General features: G+C 50.2%; 2 protein-coding genes across 2 annotated transcripts in view; one reads left to right on the top strand and one right to left on the bottom strand.

Moving 5' to 3' along the window:
• The window catches only part of Efcab8 (EF-hand calcium binding domain 8), a 41,394-nt gene continuing 15,272 nt past the window's right edge, over positions 1–26,122 (top strand). The window contains exons 1-17 of the mRNA XM_048349016.1: positions 1–299; positions 4,178–4,319; positions 5,949–6,067; positions 7,541–7,644; positions 10,430–10,565; positions 11,694–11,799; positions 11,948–12,032; positions 12,474–12,598; positions 13,315–13,388; positions 15,101–15,231; positions 16,569–16,636; positions 16,937–17,085; positions 18,404–18,538; positions 20,044–20,154; positions 21,147–21,374; positions 22,033–22,103; positions 25,674–25,878. Coding sequence (XP_048204973.1) covers positions 228–299; positions 4,178–4,319; positions 5,949–6,067; positions 7,541–7,644; positions 10,430–10,565; positions 11,694–11,799; positions 11,948–12,032; positions 12,474–12,598; positions 13,315–13,388; positions 15,101–15,231; positions 16,569–16,636; positions 16,937–17,085; positions 18,404–18,538; positions 20,044–20,154; positions 21,147–21,374; positions 22,033–22,103; positions 25,674–25,878 — 2,061 coding nt within the window. The 5' untranslated portion in view covers positions 1–227. The remainder of the gene's footprint in view (positions 300–4,177; positions 4,320–5,948; positions 6,068–7,540; positions 7,645–10,429; positions 10,566–11,693; positions 11,800–11,947; positions 12,033–12,473; positions 12,599–13,314; positions 13,389–15,100; positions 15,232–16,568; positions 16,637–16,936; positions 17,086–18,403; positions 18,539–20,043; positions 20,155–21,146; positions 21,375–22,032; positions 22,104–25,673; positions 25,879–26,122) is intronic.
• Positions 24,671–25,448, bottom strand: LOC125352411 (apolipoprotein C-IV-like). The gene is made up of 2 exons (XM_048347501.1): positions 25,427–25,448; positions 24,671–24,963 (listed from the first exon to the last, which is right to left on the bottom strand). Exons 1-2 carry the CDS (start codon positions 25,446–25,448, stop codon positions 24,671–24,673), a joined length of 315 nt encoding a protein of 104 aa, XP_048203458.1.

The following is a 26,122-nucleotide window of genomic DNA, read 5'->3' on the forward strand; positions in this document are numbered from 1 at the left end:
CTTTCCTTCCTGAGCTGGCTTCAAACTGATTCTCAGATCTCAACCTCTTGAGTAGCTAGGATCACAGGAATGAGCCACTGGCGCCCAGCATGGGAAAAGGAATGTTTATGCTGGCTGAGAGTCTGTAGGCAAGGACCAACCTCTTTCCTTTGACGGTCTTTTCTGCCTTTAAGGGACTGTCTAGGTCTGCCTTGCAATTGGTTCTTACAAAGACTGGAGTTAAAGTGATGATGATTCCCTATTTTAGGTCAAGACAGGTGTCTTCTGAGGATTTGGAAGCGCGTTCCCAAGGGCCCAAGGTAAGCACAGCATCAGAAGAGAATAGAGCCACCCAGAACATCACTCAGCAGCAGAAGTCCACTGGCCTCTGCACCTGGGGGGTTTACTCAGGTACTTATAGGACCAGCCAGGTAACTTAAAGGTATCTGGAAATGGTCTGGTTTCTTTTTCTTTGCCAGTCCTGGCCTCGAACTCAGGGACTGGACACTGTCTCTGAGCCTCTGTGTGCTCAAGGCTTATGCCCAACCACTTGAGCTACAGGGCCACTTCCACCTTTTTTTTGAGTAGTTTATTGGAGATAAGAGTCTCAGGGGGACCTTTTCTACCCAGGCTGGCTTCCAACTGCTATTCTCAGATCTCAGCCTTCTGAGTAGCTAGGATTACAGGTGTGAGCCACCAGTGCCCAGTTCTTTTTTTCTCTCTTTTTATCTGAGACAAGAGCTCAAATTCAGTATCTGATGATTATTGCTCATTGGCAGGTGCCCTACCACCTGAGCCACACCAAACCCAGGTTTCTTTTCTTTTTTGTGTGTGTGTTGGTCCTGTTACGGGGTTTGAGGGAGGGGGTTCCCTGTCTCTCCAAGAGTCCCCCACTGGGCTGGGGATATGGCCTAGTGGCAAGAGTGCCTGCCTCATATACATGAGGCCCTGGGTTCGATTCCCCAGCACCACATATACAGAAAATGGCCAGAAGTGGCGCTGTGGCTCAGGTGGCAGAGTGCTAGCCTTGAGCAAAAAGAAGCCAGGGACAGTGCTCAGGCCCTGAGTCCAAGCCCCAGGACTGGCCAAAAAAAAAAAAAAAAGAGTCCCCCACTCAGACAGTCTCAAGCAAAAAGCTGGGTTTATTGGGGAAGCAAAAAGCGAACTGACTGGCCAGGGACGCAGCACAGACTTGGGAGCTGAACTGAGACCCCCAACAGTCCTCGAGCTGGGGTTTATCAAGGTAAAAGTGTAGCACAGATGTAGGGGGTTGACACGGGGGGTAGAGCAAATAACAAACAAGTTAAGCCATTTATAGAAGCAGAATTTTGAGGTCAGTTTGACCTAATAATCAAGATGGAGTCAGCTCTACTCCTCCCAACATTTCCTACCATGTTTCCCTAATCAAGATGGAGTCAGCTGTACTCCTTACAACAGTCCTAGAGCTTGAACTCAGGGCCTGAGTACTGTTCCTGACCTTTTCTTCTTCACCTACAGCTTCACTTCCAGCTTTTTGGTGGTTAATTGGAGATAAGAGTCTCACAGACTTTTCTGCCAGAGCTGGCTTGGAACCTTGATCCTCAGATCTCAGCCTCCTAAGTAGCTAGGATTATAGGTGTGAGCCACCAGCATTTGGCCAAGGTTTGATTTTTTTAAAAAGTACCACATGGGCCAAATGCCACACACTTGAGGCTATCACTTTAATCTATACATGTGTATAATTAATTTTGTCCAGCAAAGTTATAATAATGATGAGATGGGCTATATAAATCACTACTAAGCCCAATATATATGATCTGTTTATGTGGGGCTGGATAATAATAGAGATAATACAAACTAAGAGAGTATGGGCTGGGAATATGGCCTAGTGGCAAGAGTGCTTGCCTCCTACACATGAAGCTCTCGGTTTGATTCCCCAGCACCACATATATGGAAAATGGCTAGAAGGGGCGCTGTGGCTCAGGTGGCAGAGTGCTAGCTAGCCTTGAGCGGGAAGAAGCCAGGGAAGGTGCTCAGGCCCTGAGTCCAAGGCCCAGGACTGGCCAAAAAAAAAAAAAAAAAAAAAGAGTAAGATAAGTGAGCATACTCTTGCCTTAGCTCAGTGAGATGAGTGACAAGAGCTGTAACTTTTTTTTTTTTTTTTTTTTGGCCAGTCCTGGGGCTTGGACTCAGGGCCTGAGCACTGTCCCTGGCTTCTTTTTGCTCAAGGCTAGCACTCTGCCGCTTGAGCCACCGCGCCACTTCTGGCCATTTTCTGTATATGTGGTGCTGGGGAATTGAACCCAGGGCCTCATGTATAAGAGGCAAGCACTCTTGCCACTAGGCCATATCCCCAGCCCAGCTGTAACTTATTGTGAGGTCAACTTACCTGGGCTTCCCCAGTACTCGGGAGCTACTTAGTTTTCTACAACCCTGCAAGGTGGTGTTGGGATCTCTAGTAGGTGGCAAACTCTGTGCCTTGGACAAGTGAATCCAAGATAACACAGCTTGAAGTGGGAGAGTCAGGCAGAATCCTAACAGACAGCTCTGGAGCCTCTGCAGCCTTGTGCTTCCCCCTCCTACCTGCAGTGTCCATGTGTAGGTAGAGACCTCCCCTGATGTCTGCATGCTGCTGCACAGGGTTCCGCCTCCAGGGGGTGCCAGATGATGGCTGAACAAAGCCTGGAACATGGAGGTGCCAGTGGTGGCCCTGGGCTGGACATTAACGAAAAGCTCCTTTAAAGGAAATGCTATCTGAGCCAGACTGGAGAATGAGCAGGAAGTTACCTATGTGGGGCTGGTGGGCTGGGTTGTGTATAGGGTAAGTGTGAGTAGAAATGGAATGCCTGCCATCTTGGGGCTGCCTGAAACCTGTCTTGACACTTGGTCAGAGCTGAGTTGTGAAGGGCTTTTTTTTTGTCAGTCCTGGGCCTTGAACTCAGGGCCTGGTCACTGTCCTTGGCTTCTTTTTGCTCAAGGCTAGCACTCTACCACTTGAGCCACAGCCCCACTTCTGGCTTTTTCTATATATGTGGTGCTGAGGAATTGAACCCAGGGCTTCATGTATGTGAGGCAAGCACTCTACCACTAGGCCATACTCCCAGCCCCGTGCAGGGCTCTGAATGCCACAGCTGAGGAGGTAGAGGGAGTATTTAGGGGGAGGGTCAGAGCTGGGGAAAGTTGCCTTCTAGGAAGATGAAGGGTGCTAGTGTCGGGTGGTGGATGAGAAGGGAAAGCCAGACTCTGATCTTTTGTGAGGTCATTGTACTTGTCCCCACAAAAGGTAATTTAGCCAGGTGCTGGTGGCTTACATCTATAATCCTAGTACTCTGGAGGCTGAGATCTGAGGATTGTGGTGTGAAGCAAGCTCAGGTCAAAAACTCCCGTGAGACTTTTATCTCCAATAAACTACTCAAAGAACAGGGAGTGGTGCTGTAGCTCAACTAGCCTTGAACAAAAGAAGCTCAAGGACAGCACCCAGGCTCAGAGTTCAAGCCCCGGGACTGGCAAAAAAAAAAAAAAAAGTCAGACTCTGAGGTGCCTGTGGCTCATGCCTATAATCCTAGCTCCTCAGGAAGCTTGAGATCTGAGGATTGCAGTTTGAAGCCAGCCTGAGCAGGAAAGTCTGTGAGACTCTTATCTCCAATTAAACAGAAAAATCAGAAAGCAGAGCCTTCGGGGATAGTACTGAGTTCAAGTCCCAGGATGGCACACACACAAAAAAGAATCAGACTTTGGGGGTGGGACATGAATTTGGGGACGTATTATATGTGAGAGAAAGAGCCCCAGCAGAGGTGGGTGATGGCTCACACCTGTAATCCTAGCTCCTCAGGAAGCTGAGATCTGAGGGCTGAAGTTCAGCCCATGCTGGAAGGTCCGTGAGACTCTTATCTCCAATAAACTACGCAGAAAAAGCTGGAAGTGGTGGCTCACATGGTAGTGTGCTACCCTTGAGCAAAAAATGAAGCTCAAAGACGGTGTCCAGGCCCTGCATTCAAGCCCCAGGACTGGTTAAAGCAAAACTAAAAGAATCAATAGTAAGTTGAAGAAGAGTGCTGAGATTCTTAATTTGGCGGGTGGTGAGAGCATGCTCAGCTTCATCTACTCTCTGCTTCATCTACTCTCTGAAGGCCAGAGCTAAAAGTAGCACAACATAGCGTTGGTTATGGTTGGCTCAGGGTATGAACCTTCTCCATTTCTGCCTCCTGTAACCATCCAGGTCAGGGAGGCGCCCAATTCCCGGATAGCATCCACCACTGTCAGCCAGACTTCTTTCATCCACCAGAGGATTCAGCATTTCACTGAGCTCCACTTGGCTAAGGTGGAGAAAGTGTTTGAGGAGGACGTTGGCTCGAATGGAGGTAAGGCTGCGGCTGCAGGCCCTGCCTCTGTGACCTCTGCTCACTGCCAGTATTTGGATGTGTGGAGGAGTCACACCATACCAGCGTTCTGGCTCATTTAAAACAACCTCCAGGTGCTGGTGGCTCACATCTGTCATCATAGCATCCAAGGAGGTTGAGGTTGCAGATTGCAGTTTGAAGCCAGCCCAGGTGGGAAAGTCCGTGAGACTCTTATCTCCAATTAACCACCAGAAAGCTGGAAATGGAGCTGTGGCTCAAATGGTAGAGGGCTAGGACTTGAGCAGAAAAGCTCAGCAACAGTGCCTAGGTCCTGACTTCAAGCCCCAGGACCAGCCCCTAAACAAAAACAAACTAAAAATTCCAAACATCAACAACAACAAAAAGCCATAACAAGTACAAGGCTCTGAATTTAACCCCTAGTACTGCCTCCTCCTAAAAAAAAAGAAGCCTGCAAGTCTTTTAAAAACAACCTAGGCAGTTATCATTATACCCATGTGTCAGAGGTATTAGCTACAGCAAAGGTAATGAGAGATTAACAATACATTGCTCAGCTGCTTGACCCCCAGAATTAGTTATTTTAAAGGGAGTTAGTGATTTTTCAAAGCAAACAATCAAAAGAAAGTGATGCTGGAGGTGTTCAGCCTACCTGCCATTCAACCACCATTAGGTCTTAGAGGACCCCAACAGTATCAAATTTGGCTGTGGGATGGTGTTTACATTGGTTTCCAACATGCAGTATATTCATACAGTTCAAATCCCAAAGGTACACTTCCCAGGATACCTTTCAGCATGCAGAGAAACCATCTCTCCCTCCACCCTCCATGCTTGTCAGGTTTGTCCCTTCATGCAGTTGCTGTTTTCTTCCTGTGACCTTCAGGAACAAGAATTACATTTAGTCAATGTCTCCTTCCTTCCTTCCTTCCTTCCTTCCTTCCTTCCTTCCTTCCTTCCTTCCTTCCTTCCTCCCTCCCTCCCTCCCTCCTTCCTTCCTTCCTTTCCTCCTTCCCCCTTCCCCTCCTTCTTCCCTCCTTCCCTTTCCCTCCCTCCCTTCCTTCCTTCCTTCCTTCCTTCCTTCCTTCCTTCCTTCCTTCCTTCCTTCCTTCCTTCCTTCCTTCCTTCCTTCCTTCCTCCCTTCCTCTCTCTCTCTCTCTCTCTCTCTCTCTCTCTCTCTCTTTCTCTCTCTTTCTCATGTGCCTGTACTAGGCCCAACATTCTCACTTGGCTCTTTTGTTCAAGGCTGGTACTCTACCACTTAAACCATACCACCACTTCAGGGAGGGATTCAGTGTGGAATGATAACCAAGTTTTAGAGTAGAAGCTTCAGGAAGCAGTGGGCCTTTTCTACAGTTGATGGGACCAAACAAATGTCCCTATGTGAGGGGATTGGTAAGAAGCAGCCTCCTGAGCCTCCATACCTCTGGCAAGAGCCATATTCCTTCTCTCCCCCTCAGCAGTCCATTGGGCATTGCAGGCCAGGTAGGAAAGAGTGTGCCTTATGCAGAGGGCATCCAGTAGATGTATCTCTGCCTGTGCCCCCTTAGCACCTAGGCACCTGTGGACACCACAGGCCATGGGTAGCCGAGTGATTTGTGGCTAAATGCATGATATTTTTTTCTTTTCTTTTGGAAGCCCTGGACTTGCAAGCCTTCATTAAGTCCATGAAGAGGGTGCTGAGCAATGTGTCAGATGAGACGCTGGAGGCGCTATTCTTGAAAGTAGACTCAGACTGTAATGGCTGTGTCACTTGGGTAAGGAGGCAGTAAAAGCTGGATGTGTGTGTGTGTGTGTGTGTGTGTGTGTGTGTGTGTGTGTGTGTGTGTGTGTCTTGGCCCGTTGACAGAACCATATGAAGGCCTCAGGTGGAGAGACAACCTCTTTGGATTCCCATACAAGCTGGATGCTGGCTAGGTGGAGAGAGCCTCCTGTGGTAGATGGGACCCTGGAAACTTCTGTGAGCTGAGCTCATTGCAGGTCATGTCTGTCCTGGGGAATAGGAAAGGGTGTGGTGAGTTTCAGTGACCCTTTCTTGAGACTATCTCATGGGTTGCTTTGCCATCTAATCTCTTGTCCAGCTAACGGATACAAGCTCCTGTATCCATTACAATCACTCAGGCACAGGCCAACTGAAGGCTATTAGATCCAGAGTTTCCAGGGCTTTCTTTATAGGATAACAATATGACTGGTTTTATTTCTTCTAATTGTAAATGTTCTCCACTAAGTACACATAGTATTTAAGCATACAGAACAGGATCAAGCCTAATCTAACATACTGGTGTTGTAAATCATTACAATAGTTACGTGAGACACCATACTAAACACTTCTACTCAAAGTTCACAGGAATCCCAGGGGCTTGGTGCCATTATTTGTGTCTGACAAGTTGGGAATCTGAAACACGGAGATGTATGGAAACGTGTCCAGGGTTGCAGGGCTAGTTAGCAGTTGAGCCGGGGTTCAAACCCAGAGAGTGCTTCAGAGGCCCATGTGTGATCTGCCACAGGATATAGAGCCTGTCACACTGGCATATCATCCCAGGTTTGTTTATTTACTTTCTTGAAACAGCCTATAGTAACCATGTTGTCAGTATTTTCTACCATTTATACAATGATTCTTCTTAATCACTCCTACTTACTTATAAATGGTTTTGTCATGGGCTCTGTCTCAAGCTTCTCTGTTCCTGTAATTATCTTTCCCCACCCCCTAGCAGTTGGCATACAGATGGGTACCAGTGATGCAGCTCTGGTTTATTTTTTGTGGTAACTTCTTTCGATGGTTTGGGTCCTGGTCATACTGTCATGAGGCTGAGACTAGGGTTGCAAATATTTGCAAAGCAAGTGCACTCACCTCGTGATGGGGCATCCCCGATGTAAACTTGATCATGAACTTGGCCAACTTGGACATACATAAGCCTCGGTATTATTATGCTTTATGCAAGGTGGAGGGGGATTAGAAGCTTTACGTGAGATGCCAGCTGTGGATACGATCCAGGTGTGCTTGGCATTACGGAGAGAGTTCAGGTTTGCTATTGTGAATAGGCCCTTCCCATATTTGGGATTCAAGCACAGATCTGATGCTTTGCCACTTTCCTGTCCCCCAAAGCAGTCTTAAGGCCCCTCGGACCATGCTGGGGTGAGAAAGGGAAAGACTGGAAACCAGACTTGGTTCCTGAACACAGATATTCAGCCTGCCAGCTATACTTTCTCTCCTTTGCTCTGTCTTCCAGCAAAAGTATGTAGATTTCATGATGCGGGAGTTACGGGTAAAGGAAGATATGAGGAAGAGCCAGTACCGCCTGCGCTTCCACTTTCCCATGAGGATCGTCCACCTGTGAGAGCCTCTCCCAAGACCTGGGTGGGGGTGGGAGGGCCAAGTGTGGCACCAGCCCTGCAGAGAGCTTGGCTTCCTGAGCCGATGCGCCCTCTGCTGGTCTACTTGGGGGCCTGGCACCAGCTCTGTGCTGCACGTCCTGTAATCTATTCAGCTTCACAACTCCATAAGAGCACATGAGGATGAAGGTGGGTGATTTGTCCTCAGTTTACAGATAAGGAAAATGAGGCACTGGGTATAGGTGGCTCACACTTGCAATCCTAGATACTCGGGGGGCTGAGATCTGAGGATCGTGGTTTGAAGCCAGCCTGGGTAGAAAAGTCTGTGAGAATCTTCTCTCCAGTAAACTGCTCAGAAAAAAGCCAGAAATGGCACTGTGGCTTAAGTGGGAGAACGCTAGCCTTGAGCAGAAAAGAAGCTTAGGGACAATGCCCAGGCCATGAATTCAAGCCCCAGGAAAACAAACTTCACATTCCTCCAGCTTAATATATTTAATATGTCAAGGGGCTGTGTTTCAAGGTAGCATCGTGTCAAACTTTGATGACCTCTTCCCTTTCTGTGCTGTGGTTCTATTTGTCCCCACTTTGTGTTCTTCCCTCAAAACTCCTGGAACAAGGAAGCACTCTTGGCAGCTCTAGCCTGCTGGCCTGTGCAGTCCTCAGCAGCCTGTTGGTCACAGACTTCTTCCGGGAACCCATCTTGTATTGGGGGGCACCAATGGCCCCTGTGGCCTACATTTGTGGCCCACTCAGGAAAGGGTGTGGGTGGGTCTGTCCTCAGGCACTCCCTACTTGCAGGCAGCCCATGGCTTAAGAGAGAAGAGAATTTAAATGAAAATCACGAAAGGGTAACATTAAAAAAAAAGTTCAGCTGGGTTTTTACTGAGAAGTCAATAGTATGAATAGTAAAAGATTTATGACTCTTACTTTGGCATGAACACTTGCTTGACGCAGCTACGCCTTCACTGGTCTTTCTGTTTCCTTGGAACATTTAGATCCCAACAGTGTTTAAAGGTTCTCAGGTGAAAAGGTCAAGAAGCTCGTCCCTTGTTTTCTATAATCGATTTATACACTCTATAAGGCTGGAAAGCATTTCCAATTTTATGGTGAAAAATAGCCAAACAGTATTTAGTTACTTTCATGAAACTGCATGTATGTATGTATGTATGTATGTATGTATGTATGTATGTATTATGTATGTGTGTGTGCATGTGCACACTCACATGCCTGCATGTGAGCAAGCGAGTGCATGTGCATGAGTGTGTGCCAAGAACTCAGGGCCTAGATGCTGTCCTTGAGCTTTTTTTTTGCTCAAAAATTGTGACTTGAGCCACAGTTCCACTTTCTGTTTTTTGCTAGTTAATTGGAGATAAGAGTCTCACAGACGTTCCTACCTGGGCTGGCTTTGAATCACCATCCTCAGATCTCAGCCTTCTCAGTAGCTGGGATTATAGGCATAAGCACCACCTGCTTTGATCCCCTCACCATCCTGGGAGGGGCTATTGTTACCCAGAGGAGGGGACAGGACTTCAGGAGATGACACTCCTTGGGCTGTCTTCACTTTTTGGAGCCCTCGCTGTTGTGTCTGCTCATCATGGTCTTATTGGCAGTGATGACTAGCCAATATTGCTGGATGGAGCCCTGGTTTGAGGCAGGAGAGAAAGGACCAGATACACATTTTTCCTTCTCTTTCGTGGAGATTGGACTGCAGTCAGATTTCACAGTAGCAGGGGTTATCTTCAGACCTCGATCAGAACATGCCCCCAGCATGGTTTGGAATGGGCCCTGGAGTTAGGATGAAGGCACATTTAGTTCTAGCTCTGCTGCCAACCAGGCTGTAACTCTACAGTGTGAGTGACTTTGGATCCCTGTAAGGTGGCATACGATGAACTGGCCTGCCAGATGTCAAAGACTGGGCATAAGAAGCGGGGAAGTGTGTGGGATGCCATGTCAGGAAACCAAATTGATGGTGGCCCCTAATGGTCAGACAGTTTGCTTAGACAACTTTGGAGCCACTGGAAGGTAGCACTGAAGCTTGTAAAAGGGCAGGTGGTAGAGTGGCATTGTGTGAGGCCAGGTCTGCCCCAGGAACTGCTCCATCCCTATCCTGAGATGAAGAATTACGTACACAGGACCCTAATTCCTCACTGTCCGCAGCTCGCTCTTGCCTCATTCTTGCGTTCAATCCCCTTCTCCACCACAGAGTGCTAGAGCGATGGCTAGAAAGTGTTATTTCCTACCATAATCACAGTCCCACTCTGCTGCTCTCTGCGGGCTGTTCTTATACAAGATCCATGTTCTCTGTTGCCACCTCATTAGGGACCCAGCTTGTTATTTCTCTAGGTGTGTTTTTGGAGCCCCATTTCCCACTTGCATCATACTTGGCTCTTTTCCCTCCCTCCCTCCCTCCCTCCCTCCCTCCCTCCTCCCTCCCTCCTTCCCTCCCTCCCTCCCTCCCTCCCTCCCTCCCTCCCTCCCTCCCTTCCTCCCTTCCTTTTCTTTCTTTCTTTCTTTTTATGGTGCTGGGGATCAAACCCAGTACTTCAGGCATATCAGAAAAAACAATCTATGGCTGAGCTCACATTGGGAATCTTTTCTTATGGCCTAGTAGTAGATGGCTGAGCCAGCCCATCTCTGGAGGCAGTTACAATTTCTCAGTGTGCTGTACATGTACGCATGCGCGAGTGACGCTGCCCTGCTTCCTCTGCCTTCCTCCTCGGTGCCTCCTTATTCCCACTGTAGTTGCCAGTTCTGAGGCCATTCTGCACACTTCTTGCTGTTCACAGGAATCATGGATGTGAGATCGTGAAAGTGGAGTATTTAATCCAACGCTCCAAGAAAATGGGGGTTTTCCTGACTATCACCAAAGATGGAATCTTACAGTTCTGGACGGAGACTTTCTCCCTTATTACCTCCTTTAGGGTGAGTGGGGCTGGTTCCTGTGGAGCACACAGGGGGGCATCGGAGAACATCTGCCATGGCACCCTAGAAGTGTAGGTATCTGTCCTGGCACTGGAGTGGGCTCTGCCCTGGGATTTGGGCCTAAACAGCCTGACTTGGAGTTGTCTGGCTTGAGTTCAGATCCCGGCCTTCCCTCACAGACCTTACTTCCTGTCTAGTAAGTGGAATTATACCCAGATGCCAGTTCTAGTTGGATAGCTGTCAGACAGACGCCTGCAGCCGAGCTTGCTCATACAGCATGGTACTGGAGTCCCGTGCCCATGAGGCTTATTGTGCTTGAGTCCCAGAGAGTGGTGCCACCCAGCAAGGCTCCTGTGCTTGAGTCCACCTCCTTCCTTTTCCTTTCCCTGTGATACCCACTGTGTCCCCAAGACCTGCGGAGTCGCATGCATTCCCAGGCCAGGCAGGACATGATATGGCTGTGAACACATGGCATCAGACTCCGGAGTCTGTCAGGGTTAGAATCCCAGCTGCACCACCTACCTGTCTGTGACATGGGCAAGGTGCTATGTGGTTCTTTCTGCCTTACTCCTTATCACTCCAGAAGGGCTTGTACCCCACCAGTCTCCCTCCCGGGGATATGGGAGAAGTTTATGCCAGGACATGGGCAGAGCTTGAGCAGGGCAAGGCACACAGCAAGTACCTAATCAATGGAAGCCACTGTCATGGTCTTTCTACTGAGCAAGTGAGAAGACACTCATGAAAACCCGCTGTGTACTTGGCACAACCAGGCAAGCCCAGAACCCTGCAGCAAATGCACGAGTGTCCAGTTTTACAGAATGGCTCGTGGAGAGTGCTGTTGGCATCACAAAGGGTTTTCTACTGATATTCCTCTGCAGCCCCCAGCCTGCACAGAGCTTTGCAGCTACCACAGGGCTTAACCTTTGGGAAAGAGAGGCCAAGGTCCATGGGGGTCCTGGGACTCTTGGGTGCACATCAGGAACATTCACATCCCTGTTACAGGTCGGTTCCATGTCCCTCAGTCTGTGCCCGATGCTGGGTCTGTGAGCAGGAGATGGTGTTGGAGGCCCTCTGCACCTTCATGGTCAGCTGCCCTGACCCAAGCTTCTGCTGCTCTTTCTCTATCAGCTGAAGGATCTCCAGAAGCTCCATAAACAGCAGATGTGGGTCATTGACATGGTGTGCCTGCACAACCTGAACCTCATTGCAGTTGCATCCACCGATCTGAAGATAGGTGAGTCCCTGGGGCTCCTGGTCAGCACCCTGGGGAGCCCCACATTTGCACTCAGGAGCATGGATGGAGGGGAACCCTCTGAGAATATGGCCAGGTGGAGAGACCAAGGCTGTTCACCATCACCAAGTTCTTTTCTGTTCTTCCTCAGAGTTCTTTGATGTCAGTAACTATTTCTGTGTCCGGGCCTTTACCTTTATTGACCTGGATAGCTGTGTTCTGGTCATGGATTACTGGTGAGTCTCAGGCATGCAGGATCTTGGCAGCTGCCACAACATATAGTTAGGGGGAATGGGTTTTGGACCCTAAAAAGTCTCCAAGGGGACAGGCTGGCATGAACCTCTGCTCCTGAGGGTCCTGGGTCCTTCTTAAGCCTCCTCTCACCTCAGGTCACCATTACTGGCATTCTGACCATGAAGCCCTGATTGTTCCTCTCCCTCCCTCTCCTCTTCCCAGCTGACAACCACACAGCCCATTCTGGGAGATGCTGGTTTTGGTGTGGCTGAGGATTCTGGGAAACAAAACGATTTGAAACATTGTGAAATTCTGGTCCAGTGGGTCTTTGGGTGTGAGTTTGTAAGCTCAGAAGCGGTCCAGGGCGAGGCTGTAAAGCCTGTTGGCACTATCCTCCCAAGGTGGAGGGCGCTGGCACACTTCTGTCTCCCTCTTTTTTTCAGGTCTGACTATCAAAGAGGTGTGTTCTGCTACGGGGACACCAAGGGCAACGTCGTCATCTTCACCTCTGATGACGTGAACTATGGATTGTTCAACCCCAGCCTCCTCCCCAAGACCACCAAATTTGGTAGCTAAGATGTGTAGGCATGAGCAGGGGCTCAGGGAGCATGTGGGAGTGGGGCCCCCAGGCAGGCCCAGTGGGCTGGGTGCGCAGGTGGGAGAAGTCCAGAGGGACTGAGATGAGGGGCAGTCTCCTGCAGGTGGGAGCTTATGTAGGCGAGGGCTGGGGGCTGCAGATCTAGGAAGAACAAAGCCCGCTAGCTGTGACCTGGAGGAAACCTCTCCTGCTTATTCTCCAAGACCTGGAGTAGTGGAACTTCCCCCAGGGTGGTGTGGCAGCTTCTGCCTTTCTAGGTCTTGAACCACTTGCTGGTAAGTAGAGTGGAGCCTAATAGTGGGCTCTGAGGGAGCCCCGAGGGCCACCTAGCTTAGCGGGCACATGGCTAAGCACAGGGAACATTTGTGAGCCATCTGAAGGTCTTCTGTTTTATTTTATTTTTTTGTCAGTCTTGGGCTTGAACTCTGGGCCTGGAAATTGTCCCTAAATTTTTGTGTGCAAGGTGAGGACTCTACTCCAGCTCCACTTCCAGCTTTTTGTAGTTAATTGAAGAGTCTCACAGACTTTCCTACTGGGGCTAGCTTCGAACTGCAATCTTCAGATCTCAGCCTCCTCAGTAGCTAGGACCACAGTGTGAGCCACTGGTGCTGGCATCGTCTGAGGTTTTCTTGTCTGGCAGAGGGGGAAAGCTGGTGACTTGAGCCTTGTTTATTTTCCTCCCCCAGAAGTCTTGACCAACGTTTCCCTGAGGAAACTCTTAAAAGAGAAGTCCACTTTATATAAAAGCTACCGGCTGAGGGTAAGTCATGCCTTTCTTTGGTCTGATACCACAGCAGTTGTCCATATACACATTGCACTCACAGGTTAAGTGGCTGTACTCCCTGGGTTCTGCCTCAGGCCTCAGGCCTTGGGGTCAGACTGTAAGAGCAGGATTGAGGTTGGATTCCCTTCGTACAGCGAGGAACACACGTGTCTCTCACCACCTTCACGGCCCCTCCTGGGCCCTTCTTCCTGGCCTTGCCCTCCCTTTCTCCATGCAGTGGCCAGAGGAAGTCTGTCTCAGCAATATGGCTGTGTGGTCCCATAGCTCTTGTTATCTTCCTATGGCCATCAGGACACACGTGAGTAGAGCCTTTAGTTCATTCCAGGCTTGTTTTATTTATTTGGTTTTTTTTCACCCCCTTTCTTCTTGTTTTCTCTGCTGCTGAGACTGGATACCATAGGGCCTGGACACATGCTGGCTTTTCAGGCTGCTGAGCTTTTTCCACTGGGTTCCTATATACTATGCCGCCTCTGTCTTCTGGTCCTAGCAACCAACTAACCACAGAACAACCTGCTCCCCACTTCTGCCTTAATCTCTGCACCTGTGGTCACTATTCTTGACTTTGTGAGGTTCATCTATTCTTTTCCTTCTATTTATTTTAGCCTACATTAGTTACACAGAGGGGAATTTACTGTTACATTTGCACATGTTTATGATGCATTTCAAGCAATCTCACCATCCATTTCTTCCTTCTTGGCCTGCATCCTTGTGGCAGTGTCGCTTCTTTGAGGAGGCACCGTGTGTGCTCTGCTCTCTGTTCAGTCTTTGGTGCTTAAAACGTTGCTCCAGTTAGGTGGTCTCTCAGTATAATTTGTGAAATAAACAAATGGGAGCCTTGAGGCATCTGAGTTCAAGGCTTCTAGAACCTTCTTTTAGAGCAGGTCTTCTGACCCCATCAGAAAGAGGCACACGTTCCTCTCTTCCTTCTTCTCTGTGGTGGGAATCTGCTCTTGAGTGTGGTTTATCTGTGTTGCAGCGTCCCAGGCCTCATTCAGTGCCTTGGGTTTGTGCTGTCATTGGAATGGACATTTGTAGAGATAGTGACAGAAAGCCTAGCACGGTGCCTTTACACACTGCCAAAGTGTGAAGATCTGATCTCTCTCACCCATCTATCTCTTCCATTCTTTCCTCTCCTCCACTCTTGTTGTCCCAGAGAGAAAAGTTTCCAGACTGGGAGGCCAAGCCCTGGGTCCCTGTTGTAGAGTCAACACTGGGGAAATGGGAGTCCAGCAGCCCCCTATCTGCCTGTGTGGCTGTCGTCCTTCCGTAACCACAGTTCCAGGTGAGGCATGTGCTGCTCTGAGCATGCCGTGGTAAGTGTAGAGGCGGCTGAGGACTCCGAAGCACAGGCGTCTGTGGAGATGAACTGGAGCCCCAGCAGCCCCAAATCATCCTTGGGAAAACCATGCTGCGAAAACCCGCCTGGCCTTACCGCTCACTTAGAAAACAGGAGTCCAGATGATTCTAGACCCGGGAGTTTTCTGCACTTTCCAAGATCAGGGATGGCCACACACCCCTGCTCGCTGAGCCTGGGGTCCCATGATGTTGTCTGAGATGTGGTCTTGGGGGGAAGGAGGAGCTTTAGACCCCGTGATCTCTGGAAGCTTCTAGTCTTTGGCACTGGTCACATTCAGGAGAGGCTGGGGCTGGATGAAGACTGACCTTAATAGGGTCACTTTCTTCCCCAGGCTGTCCATACCAACTGGTGTGAGCAGGTCAAGTTCATTCCCCGGCTAAACCTGGTGGCCTCCTGTTCTGCCATCGAGAAGTCCTCTCTGGTGATGATAATACTGCCACCCACTGACTCCGAGAGGCCCAAGTAAGGCATGCCTCATGAAGGGAAATGGGCACTGGGCGTGGCTCAGACTCATTGGGCTTTACCCAGCCACATATGGATGTCTCCAATGAGAGAGGAGGCCCCTCCTTTGGGCAGGGCAGTGTCTCCAGGAGCATGCCTGTCCCCAGAAAGCAGTAGCCATATATGTCCTATGAGCTGATGGGAAGTAGAGGCCAGAGCTTGGCTCTGAAGTTTGCTGGTTATCCTGTTTTTTGTTTTTTGTTTGGTGGGTTGTGGGACTTGAACTCAGGGCCTGGGCACTATCCCTAAGCTCTTTTGCTCAAGGCTAGAGCTCTACTACTTTGAACCACAGTTCCACTTCCTGTTTTCTGGTGGTTAATTGGAGATAAGAGTTCTGCCCAGGCTGGCTTTGAATTGCAGTCCTCAGTTTTCAGCCTCCCGAGTAACTAGGATTATAGGCATGAGCCACCAGCACCGGGCAAGAGTTTTAAACTAAAGGCCTGTGTACTTGCTAGGCAAGTGCTCTACCATTTACACCACATACTCCCAGCTTTCTTTTGCTTTAGTTATTTTTTAGATAGTGTTTTGCATTCTTACCTGAAGTCAGCCTTGAACTATAATCCTTCTACCTATCTGTGCCTCCTGTGTAGCTAGGCTGACAGGCAAACACCTCTGTACTAGGCTTATTGAATGATCTGAGGTCTCACAAATATTACCTGGGCTGACCTCAAGCTGTGCTCTTCCTGGTCTTCCCCTCCCAAGTAACTGTGATTACAGGCATGAACCACTGTGCCCAGATCTTACCATTTCTATTGTGAAACATTTCAAAAGCATATAGCAATGTAGAAAATAGTACATTTAAAAAATTATTATCCTAGTGCCTTTGTCCAAGTTACTGTTTTCCCAAGTGCTTCTGAATGCCTGTTTATAATTATTTGTAATCAGATGTAGTTTAGTACTAAGATGGTTTTCAATAAAGGGATGCTGACAGGTAAGAGGCCTCTGCAGTGGGCCTGGAGTTGGCCAAAAGGTAGACATGGAGGGACTAGAAGGAACACACACACACACACACACACACACACACACACACACACACACACACACACACACACACACTTTCCTGTCTGAGTAGAAGGAACACACACACACACACACACACACACACACACACACACACACACACACACACACACACACACCCTTTCCTGTCTGAGTATTCCCTGGGTGGAGAGGTGATGACTTTCTCTAAGCATTGTGCTAGGCCTTTTCTCCAGCTCCTCCCAACCCCACGCCTGGATTCAGAGTCACTGAAGGCTGCTGCTCCTTGCTCTGCAGCCCTTTGCCCGTTTATATCATAGGTTATCAGTGCTGAATCTAAGAAAAGGAATCCTTTGCTTTGATTACTGCCCAGACAAGAACTTCCTAGGTAAGTCATCTTCATGGCTCCCAGGAGCAGCTGGTCCCACAGAGCTGGATTCAGGGCTTCTGGGGGTCTGGGGGCTCTTGGAGCCAAGGAAGCCCATAGCACCTGGCTTCTGTCTGGCTTCTTCTGCCACCCTTGCCCCGTACATGGACACCAGGGGATGGTCAGTGATACAGGCTCTGTATGGGATAGGGGTGGAAAGAGAGGGCAGGGGAGGTGCTGATGGACCCCAGAGACCCTCTCCCATCTGGCAAGCCTGACTCTGTAGGCCCCAGGTAGCTGATACCCATTTCTTGGCTCTAGTGACTGGTGGCTATGACCCCCATATCCGCCTGTGGAACCCCTTGGTCTCCAAAAAGCCTGTGTGGCTGATGAAGGGACATCAGACATCAGTGACTCACATCATCATGAAGAGTGAGAATAGCATCTTCGTCAGCATCTCCAGGGACAAGGTGCTGGCCCACAGAGAGCACACCCCTCCCTCATCCTCAGGAAACGGTGGGCAGGAATCTAGCTCAGTCAGTGGGGTACCAGTATTAGGAGGAGCCTGAGGCCTAAGGGCAGCCTTCCTGTCTGTGGTCTCAGACCTGGGCACAGGCCCACAGGGCAGCCCCCCAGGTGGAGTCACAATTCTGATGCCTGTGGGCCTCTGCCAGCCTCTGGTAGAGGCCTAAGCCCATCCCTGAGCTGTCTGCCAGAGCTGGCATTCCATGGGGAACTGCCTGGCTTCTTTCCTTGGGGTACTGTCCAAGTTCCTTCCTTTTTTTCTGAGCATTAGTCTTCTGATCCCTCAACGGGGATATTGAATACCTGGTATAAGAAGAGACAGTAAGAGAGCCATGTAATGACTGGCACAGTTAGAACACAAGCTGTGTGTGCCCTGCCCTTGTCCTCCCCTGCCCCACTTCTATACCTTTCAGCTCTCCCCACTGCCCTAGCCATGAGGGTCTGACTGGACCTTCCTTAGTACGTCAGCCCCTCACTCTGCCTCCATGAAGTGTGGACTCAGGATGCTGCCCATCTGCTCATGCGCAGGGTGTCCTGGCCAGCAGTGCCGGGTACCTTCGCTCCAGTGCACGAGGCTGCTTTCCTGGACTCAGGATGGAGGACTGTCAGTACCTTTGGGGTCACTGAGTCACATTCAGCTATGTCCTCCTCTAGCTGCAGCTGTCTAGAATTCTCTCAATAGCCTCCAGCCTGGTGGCTTTGCACCTGATGGAGGATCTGAGGCTGGAGGCTTTGGGGTGGGGGTGGGGGGACAGAGACTGGCTTGCAGAGGTTCTCATATCAAGTAGTGGATAGAGCCTGGGTGTGGCCTTTGTGGCTCACATTCTTCAAAGCCGGTCGAATACAAAGTGACTGCTCTGGAGGTAGGGAGGCCATTTTGTCAACTCTGTTGGGAACTTGTCTGTGACTGTTCTAGACTGATGTTTCCAGTGAGGCTAGAGCAGGAGCACATGAGGGTCTGGGGCAGCACGTGGCTGCTCGCTGTCTTCCTCCTCTGCCTCTGAAGTCACAGCAGCTCAGGAAGGGGGAGGCTTGAGGGAAAGCTCAGGGGTGGAGCTGTGCTCGGCCCTCATGTATGGTGTATCTGTGTTTCCTGGGCATCAGCCTAGATTTTCTGTGTGGGGCTGTGACGGCTCCACATGGCTAACTGAGGTATGGGTAGGGAGGGTGCCCCCGGCTGCGTCTGCAGGAGTATCCACAGGGCCTCAGGCCTCAGTTGTACCTGAGGACTCACCTCTGCCTCTTGCTTATTTCCACCCCCAGAACATTCGTGTATGGGACCTGCAGGACTATGACTGCCTCCAGTCCTTTGGTGGGAAGATGTTTGCCCTGGGAAACTGTGCCATCACCAGTGCCTACTTACACAGAGACAACACCCTTGTCTGCAGCACCTACTCTGTGAGTGTTGTCCTGGGAGCGAGGGGCAAGAGGGTGGGCACCGTCCTGTCCCGTCCTGTCCTGTCCCTCCTTGGCTTGCCAAAGCTGCTAAACTGGCTGGCCGAGGGGCTCTGGCTCTCAGGCCTCCCTGATGGGTAGGTTCTGGGCCTCTACCCGCTGTTACCACCTCTGCTCCCCATGCACCCCTAGCCCTTCTCTGGGAAATGCCCTGCTAGTCAGGAGCCCTTCCTCTGTACTCCCCTGGCCCTGGCCCTGTTAATGTGACTGTCTTTTCTGCTCAGTCATGAACTCCAGGAAGGCTTGAGCCACCCTGAACCGTCTCTCTGAATGGGAGGCCCCAGAACAAACTGTCAGGAAGATTGCGCATGCCTTCCGACCTGGCCCTGGAGGCCAGTCATGTCTGGGGCAAGCCCCAGGGGCAGATTGGCTGGAGTGGTGATGGGCCTGTGGCTAGATAGGAGCCTAGGGGCTTCAGGCCATCCTGGGAGTTCTGTCTAGAGAGGACAAAAGATAGTATTTGTTGTTACATTCCACTGGGGCCTTATGCCCTCTGTTAACTGGGCCATGCTGGCAGGGGACACACCATTTTCCTGTGCACCAGGCTAGCTGAGAAGGAGGAGGTAGTGTGTCCTGCCATTTATTTACTGAGGGCCAGATTGGTAGTTTTCAAATGAAACAGACCCTTTGAGGTTGATTTTGGGTCATCTACCATGATCAAATCCCTTCTCTTTGTTAGGAACTAAGATTCTATTACTAGGAAGATGGTAGGGGTGTGTGTGTGTGTGTGTGTGTGTGTGTGTGTGTGTGTGTGTGTGTGTGTGTGTTACTGGTGTTTAGACTCAGCCTCATGCTTGCTAGGTAGGCACTCTACCACTTGAGCCAAGCCCACAGCCCAGAGAATCTATTTTGAAAGCACAATTAAATTGAAGTCGAAAATGCTTTGTGTACGCCAGGTGGGGTGGTGCCTCTTGTAATCTCAGCTCCTTAGAAGGTGGAGGCAGGGCAATTTGAGACCACTTGCCTAGCTAATGCTAAGACCTGAATTCAAATCCTACTACCACCAAAAAAAAAAAAAAAAAAGGAAAGAAGGAAGAAAGGAAGGAAGGGAAAGAAGGGAGGGAGGGAAGTAAGGAAGGAAGGTAGGAAGGAAGGATGGAGTGCCATGAAAGCATCAAATGCTCAGGGCTTGAAACGTAGCATCTTTAGCCTAGCCCAGGGCAGAGTCAGGGAGGTCTCCTGCAGGAAACATCTGAATGAGTCTTAGTTTCCTTAGCAGCTATGACAGGGGCCTAGGGCTTGGAAGTCCTTACTCTGAGTGGGGCTATGGAGAGAGTGGGGCAGTAGCAGTCCTGGGGAACTCGGGTCAGAGCGGGGGGGGGGGGGGGGGGAGGGAGGGCTGTGAGGCCAGCTGTCTCCCTGGGGTTGCTCAGTGGGAGTGGGAGGTAGGGGGAGTTGTTGCTGGGGGCGGAGCTCTTCCAAACTGTCTACCCTTCTCCTCCCTGCAGATTGGGATCCTTAAAGGGTACTTGGAGTCCCAGGAGCCAGTGAAAGGACTAGCCATGACAACGCACAGCTCGGCCTTGTGTGCCGTCCTCTACAGCAAGATCTTGAAGCAGGTGAGGGTCCAGGGCTGGGCTCAGAGGCCTGCAGGAGTGCTCAGTGATGGAGGTAGGACCCCGATCTCCCCAGGTGCCTGGTTTACTCCCACACCACACTGGGAATCCTAGTAGCCTTGCTGGGGGCCAGGAACCGCCGGATGTGGACAGCAAGTAGTTTCACAGACTGGTTAGCACGAGGGTGGCTCCCCTCCCCCCAGCAGTGGAGCCTTTGTGTCCTGACTGTCTTAGGTCACCTCTACAGGTAGAGTGGGCTAGAATACTAGTTATGGAGAGCTCCTCAATACCCCCGATGTGGGGGCTTCCCTGTAGCCTACTTTCCAGGGAGGCCACAGTTTAGAGGGAGATTAGGGCAGCATGCAGTGCTCCGAGTCTGAGGAGAAGACTCTAGGCGGACCGGGCCACTGCACACATGGAATTATCTTGAGGAATGGGAACAGAAGAGAATGGTGGGACCTCTGCCCACAGAGCCTTGGGTCTGCCTGCGCTGTAGACAGGGAAGCTGTGCCAGACCTAGCTTGGCTCCCTGGCTCTCTCCGGTTCTCACCACCCTCACTGCCTTAGGGGTCTGCCATGATGTCAGGCAGCTTTTCTCAGGAGGCGGCTGAAGCAGCCTCACCCACTAGTACACTGTATGTACCAGGTGTGATGGCAGCAGAATGTTCTAGGGAGTGTCAGGACTGTCCTTTGCTCTCAGTGTTTCCCCAGGAGGAGCTTGTGGTTAATCATGCCTCAGCAAACATTTTCTCTAAATTAGGGGTTCCTTTCTCTGTCTAGATTCTGTTAAGTGGCGTTTCTGAGTGTTTAAGACTTTAGCAAACAGACTGATTCCCATGACACACAACCGAGGAAGATCCATTGGCAGGATGCTTTCCTCAGATACTGAGAGAGAGAGAGAGAGAGAGAGAGAGAGAGAGAGAGAGAGTGTCCTCGGTAGTGAGGGGCACCTGCCTCTCCAGCAGCCCCTGTTACAGCCCTGTGCTCCCCCACAGGTGGTGAGCGGCTGCCTGCACGGTGAGGTGAGTGTGTGGGATGTCAAGACGGGCAGGAGGAAGATGGAGTTCTCAGTGGCCAACACTCAGCCTGTGGAGCTGACGGCCATGGCCCTGGACGAGTCAGGGCGATGTCTGCTCACGGGTTTACGAGATGGCACCATGAGGATGTGGAACTACAACACTGGCGAGTGCCTGCTGACCTTTCCCAACCCGGACGAAATGGAGGTCAGTCTGGCCTGGCTTCAAACCCACAGGAACCATGTGTCCTCCTGCACACAGGAAGCAAGGCACGAGTGTGCACCTTTAGTGGAGTTCCTACCAGGTGCTCTCTTCCCATGTCTTTGAGCCTTGGGCCACATGAGACTCAGCCTCCTCTCCTCCCCTCCCCTCCTGGTGTTTGGAAATAATTGAAAGGGTTGCAGAGACCATGTATGGATGGAGCGGAGCAAAGCCACGTTGGGACTTGAATCCCTCTGAGCCCCTATCACATAATTCTTCAACAGGGAGCAAGTGTGTGTGTGTGTGTGTGTGTGTGTGTGTGTGTGTGTGTGTGTGTGTGTGTGCACTTAGCCCAGAAGCCAGGGTTTGAGACCTTGTACAAGGTTCTCTCATTCACTGGTTGTTAGACCATAGCCAGATCCTTTGTTTCCTAGTCATCTCTATAAAAGAGAGCATAGGTAGCTAATATATGCTATCACTTCCTCTAGGTTCCTTGAGTTTGATGATCTAGATATTTTAGATAATGGGATATTAGAGCACACTGAAAAACTGATGGTGGCATTAACTCTAGGAACTTCTCACATCTTTGAGTTTTGTCTTCTTGGTACATTTAGGAAAGGCACGTTCTCCAAGGAGCTTTAATGTTCTCATTCAACTTCAACAGATTACTGGAATTGTCCATATGAGCGGAGGGTTCTACATGTCGGGGTGGAATAAGAGAGTCACCAGTTTCTTGTGAGTAGCAGGTGGTGTGTGTGTGTGTGTGTGTGTGTGTGTGTGTGTGTGTGTGTGTGTGTGTGTGTTGCACGGCCTCTGGGTACCCTCGCTGTATTCTCCAGATTCCTCCACTCAGAGCTCTCCCATACGTGGAAGGTCACACTGGACATAGGTGGTAGGGCTGGCCATTGTTTCAGCTGCTCATCTATCCATTCACTCAGTGTGTTCTAGGCTTTCTGCTAGGTAGTGGGGATGACCGTAACCAAGAATGATGGGACCTCTAGGAGGAAAGGTCTCTGTCTGTTTGGGCAACTATAGCAAACTACCATAGACTATGTAGCTTATATTCAGCAGGGTTTATTCCTCACAGTTCTGGAGGTTGGGAAGTCCATGATCAAGGAGCCATCCATTTTAGTGTCTGGTGAGGGCACCCTTTCCTGGGTCATAGAAAGCTTTCTTCTTCCTTTAACCTTTCCTCGTGAGAGGGGCAAAGAAGCTCTCTGGGCTTCTTTTCTAAGGGCTCTAATCCCATTCATGAGGGTTCCTTCCTCATGAAAGTGTCACCTCCTAGTTCACTGGGGATTAGGTTTGAATATGGGAATTTTAGGAGAATGCAAAATCCAGTCTATACCTTCTGCCTTTGGCTCCCCCAAATTTGTGGCCTTCTCATATTCAAGACACATCCTTCTAGGCCTCAAGCTCTTCTCCACATCAGTCCCCTCGGCTAGCTGAGCTAGATGACCATTCCTGAGGAGCAGAACCTCAGTGTGAGGGGCATGCTCACGAGCGAGAAGCTTGTTCAGCCTCCACTTTGAAATCTACCTTCAGAGTCCATCTAGATATCGAAATCAGATATGGATGAGACCCAGGAACCATTCATCCTGAGCACATTTGCTTTCAGCTGTGAACCTGGGATACTAACTTGGTGTGTGCTTCTAAAGTACAACAGCAGGGCAGGCATTGGATAGATTCTGAGCAAGTCCAAGCTCCATCAGGACAAACCCCACTGAGACCTTAAGACTGAAGAACTATCCTCTTTGTCAGATGCTTTGCACCCCCCAGTCCCCAGGGGAAGGAAGTCCTGCTTTCAGGAATGCTGGGAAGCCAGCCAGGTAGAGGTGAGGTCATCAAGCCTCCAAAGCAACTTCTATGGGTTTGGGTGGCCCTGTCCCTGCAATGGGACTTGCCTTGGGCTCTGTGGCTCTCCAGAGCTGTGTTGTGAATCTGTAGCTCTGCCCATTGGAATCTAGATGATGGACCAGCCATGCCCTCTTGGCTCAGCTGTGTTGAGTCCCTGCTGTACTGTGGCCATCCGGAGCTTACCTGCGGCCGGATCCGGGAAGTATCTATAGTTTAGAGTATGGTCAGAGCCTGTGAGGGGAGGTGGTGAAGGGTAGTATCTTGAAGGCACTGATAGCTCCTTCTTTGAAACCCCTCTGTTATAGAGATACTGTTCTATCTCTCACTTGCCTTCAGGGCTGTCCTTCCATTGTCTTGGACAATGGCATGTGGCTTTGTTGAGAAGGTTGATTTATGTACTATCTGTCTCCCCAAAGTACAGTTTGGGTTACATACCGCAAGCTTGCTCATTCTTCCAAGGAGGAAAGATTGAGAATTGCCTAAATCTTTACACTTTGCTTCCTTTTCTTTTTTTAAATTCTAGGGATTGAATCAAGGGCATAGTATATGCTTGGGACTCCCATCATGTATGAGCTATAACCCTAACCTTGCTTCCTCTTTGATTAACAACTTAGTCTTTAACAAACCATTTCTCTCTTCTTGGATTTATTATTATTATTATTATTGCCAGTACTGGGGCTTGAACTCAGAGCCTGAGCACTGTCTCTGGCTTCTTTTTGCTCAAGGCTAGCACTCTGCCAGTTGAGCCACAGTGCCACTTCTGGCCATTTTCTATATATGTGGTGCTGAGGAATCGAACCTACAGTTCCATTTATATGAGGCAAGCATTATTGCCACTAGGCCATATTCCCAGCCCTGGATTTTATTCTTAACAGGAGAAACCAGGCCATTCCTTCAATACTTTGGTTAGAAACTCCCTCAGCTGAATATCTAGTTTTAGTGTTTACAAATTGTACCTGCTACTGAATACCAGAATTCAAACAGGATTCAGCGAATCTGTTTGTTACTGTATAAACAGGGGTGGCTTTCCTGCCAGTTTCTGGCACCGTGTTCCTCGTTTCCATTGAAGACTTCATTAGAGTGGTCTGTACTGTCCTGCCTTCTACCAGCAATCTGCTCAGGACCACTTAGATAATCTTTAAAAAGGTTGGGAGCTGGGAAGTGGCTCTGGGGTAGAGCACACACAGCACTGTGTCTGCTGTTTTTTCTTCTGTGCCCTTAGAAGAAGCAGCCTTGGCTCAAGCATGGGAAATGATGCCTTTCCTGGCATGTGCCTCAAACTCTTCCAGCCTCTGTCCATTTCCCAGTTGCAAAGCCACTATACATATTTAAGCACCCTTACTTCTGACATCACGTGAGGCTGCTGTCACAATTCCATGGAGAGGTACAAACTTAACTTCTTTTTTTTGGGACAGGAAAGACCGGCTTTATTTGTCACAGGCGGGCTAGGCGAGTGATTCAGCTAGGGCCCCCCCCCCCAGGAGTGGGGGGCACAGGCTGCGGGTTCTATCCAGCAGGCTGTCCTTGGAGCTGGCCAGCCAGGCCTGCGTGCGGGGACCCACGTCCTGCAGGTGGTCTTCATAGTAGGTCTGCACAAAGCCCCGGAGAGTGCTTGGACCCCCAAACCACTGCCAACTCTCCTTGGTCCTGGTCATCAGTGGCTCCACCAGCTCCTTTACCCTGGTCCGCACCAGGCTCCTGCACCCCCCTTCTGGCGCTGGTGTGAGGCTTGGGCTTGCTGAGGACAAGCCAGCTAAGGTGGGGAGAGAGCAGCCTCAGAGCTGGGACTTTATCATTGCTCTCCTTCTCTCCTCTCCCTATGTGTGGCTTTCACCCCCAGGTCTCTGTCTCCTACAAACTTACTTCTTACAGCTGTAGGGTGGTCCTAGAACTCCATCATCTCCAGATGGAAAGGATCTCTGGGGGATCTCTGTAATACACACACTAGGGCTCGCCCCTGCGATCCAATCATGTCCACAGGCCCTCGAATTGAGGGCAAAACAAAACAAAACGTAGTCGCTATCAAGTGATGAAATAAATTTACTTAGAAAGCAAAAACAACAACAACAACAGAGGATTCTGTGGAATGGGTGGGTAGAACCCTGATTTAGTGCTGGCTCAGAGCCGCTCAGCTGAAGCCACCATGGGTAGACTCTGACTGGAGAGGTGAGCAGGAGCAGTGGGGCGTTAATAGTTCACACATTCAGGAGGAGGCGCCAACATGGACCAGGTCACTTCTTTTCCAGAGGACCTTGATGAGGCTATCACTTCCTTTCCTGTACGCCTTAATCCTCACACAGGTGTCTGAATGAGTATGAATGAAGACTCCCTCTCTGTCAGCTCCAAGGACAGAGCCTGCTGCAGGTGCTTAAGAAGTGAGGGCGGGGCTTTGAAGGAGCTCTGAGCCCGCCTCTCCCTCCGTCCTCCCGCCTCTGGCCGTGTGCACAGGTTCCACAAGACCAAGCCGGTGCTCATGTGCTACCACTGGCAGACCTTCCACACGGAGGACATCCTGAGCATGGCCAAGTACCAGAACCAGTTCCTTGGGACCTCCTCCTACAACGGGGACATCCTTTTCTGGAACATCAACATGGGGAAGCCCATCTTGAATTTCAATGCCTCCAAGAGCCCTTGGCCCTTGCCGCCCAAGAGGGTATGATCCCAGCACACAGAGGGGTGCTTCTCACATGGCGCCCACTCACCTCCTCCCCTGTTATCTTTGTCCTAGCCGGGAGGCCAAAATCAGGGGTGGTAGGGAGTACAGAGAGCACCCCGAGATGTGGTAGAGATGTGGACCTGGACAGAGGTCGGGAGCTGGGAGGGAGGATGACAGTTTCTCTGATTATCTGCATTGTACACATTAAAAAAAAAACCAACAAACTGAAGCACAGAGAAGT

Source organism: Perognathus longimembris, chromosome 6 (assembly GCF_023159225.1).
Source record: "Perognathus longimembris pacificus isolate PPM17 chromosome 6, ASM2315922v1, whole genome shotgun sequence".
NCBI classification, from domain to species: Eukaryota; Metazoa; Chordata; class Mammalia; order Rodentia; family Heteromyidae; genus Perognathus; species Perognathus longimembris.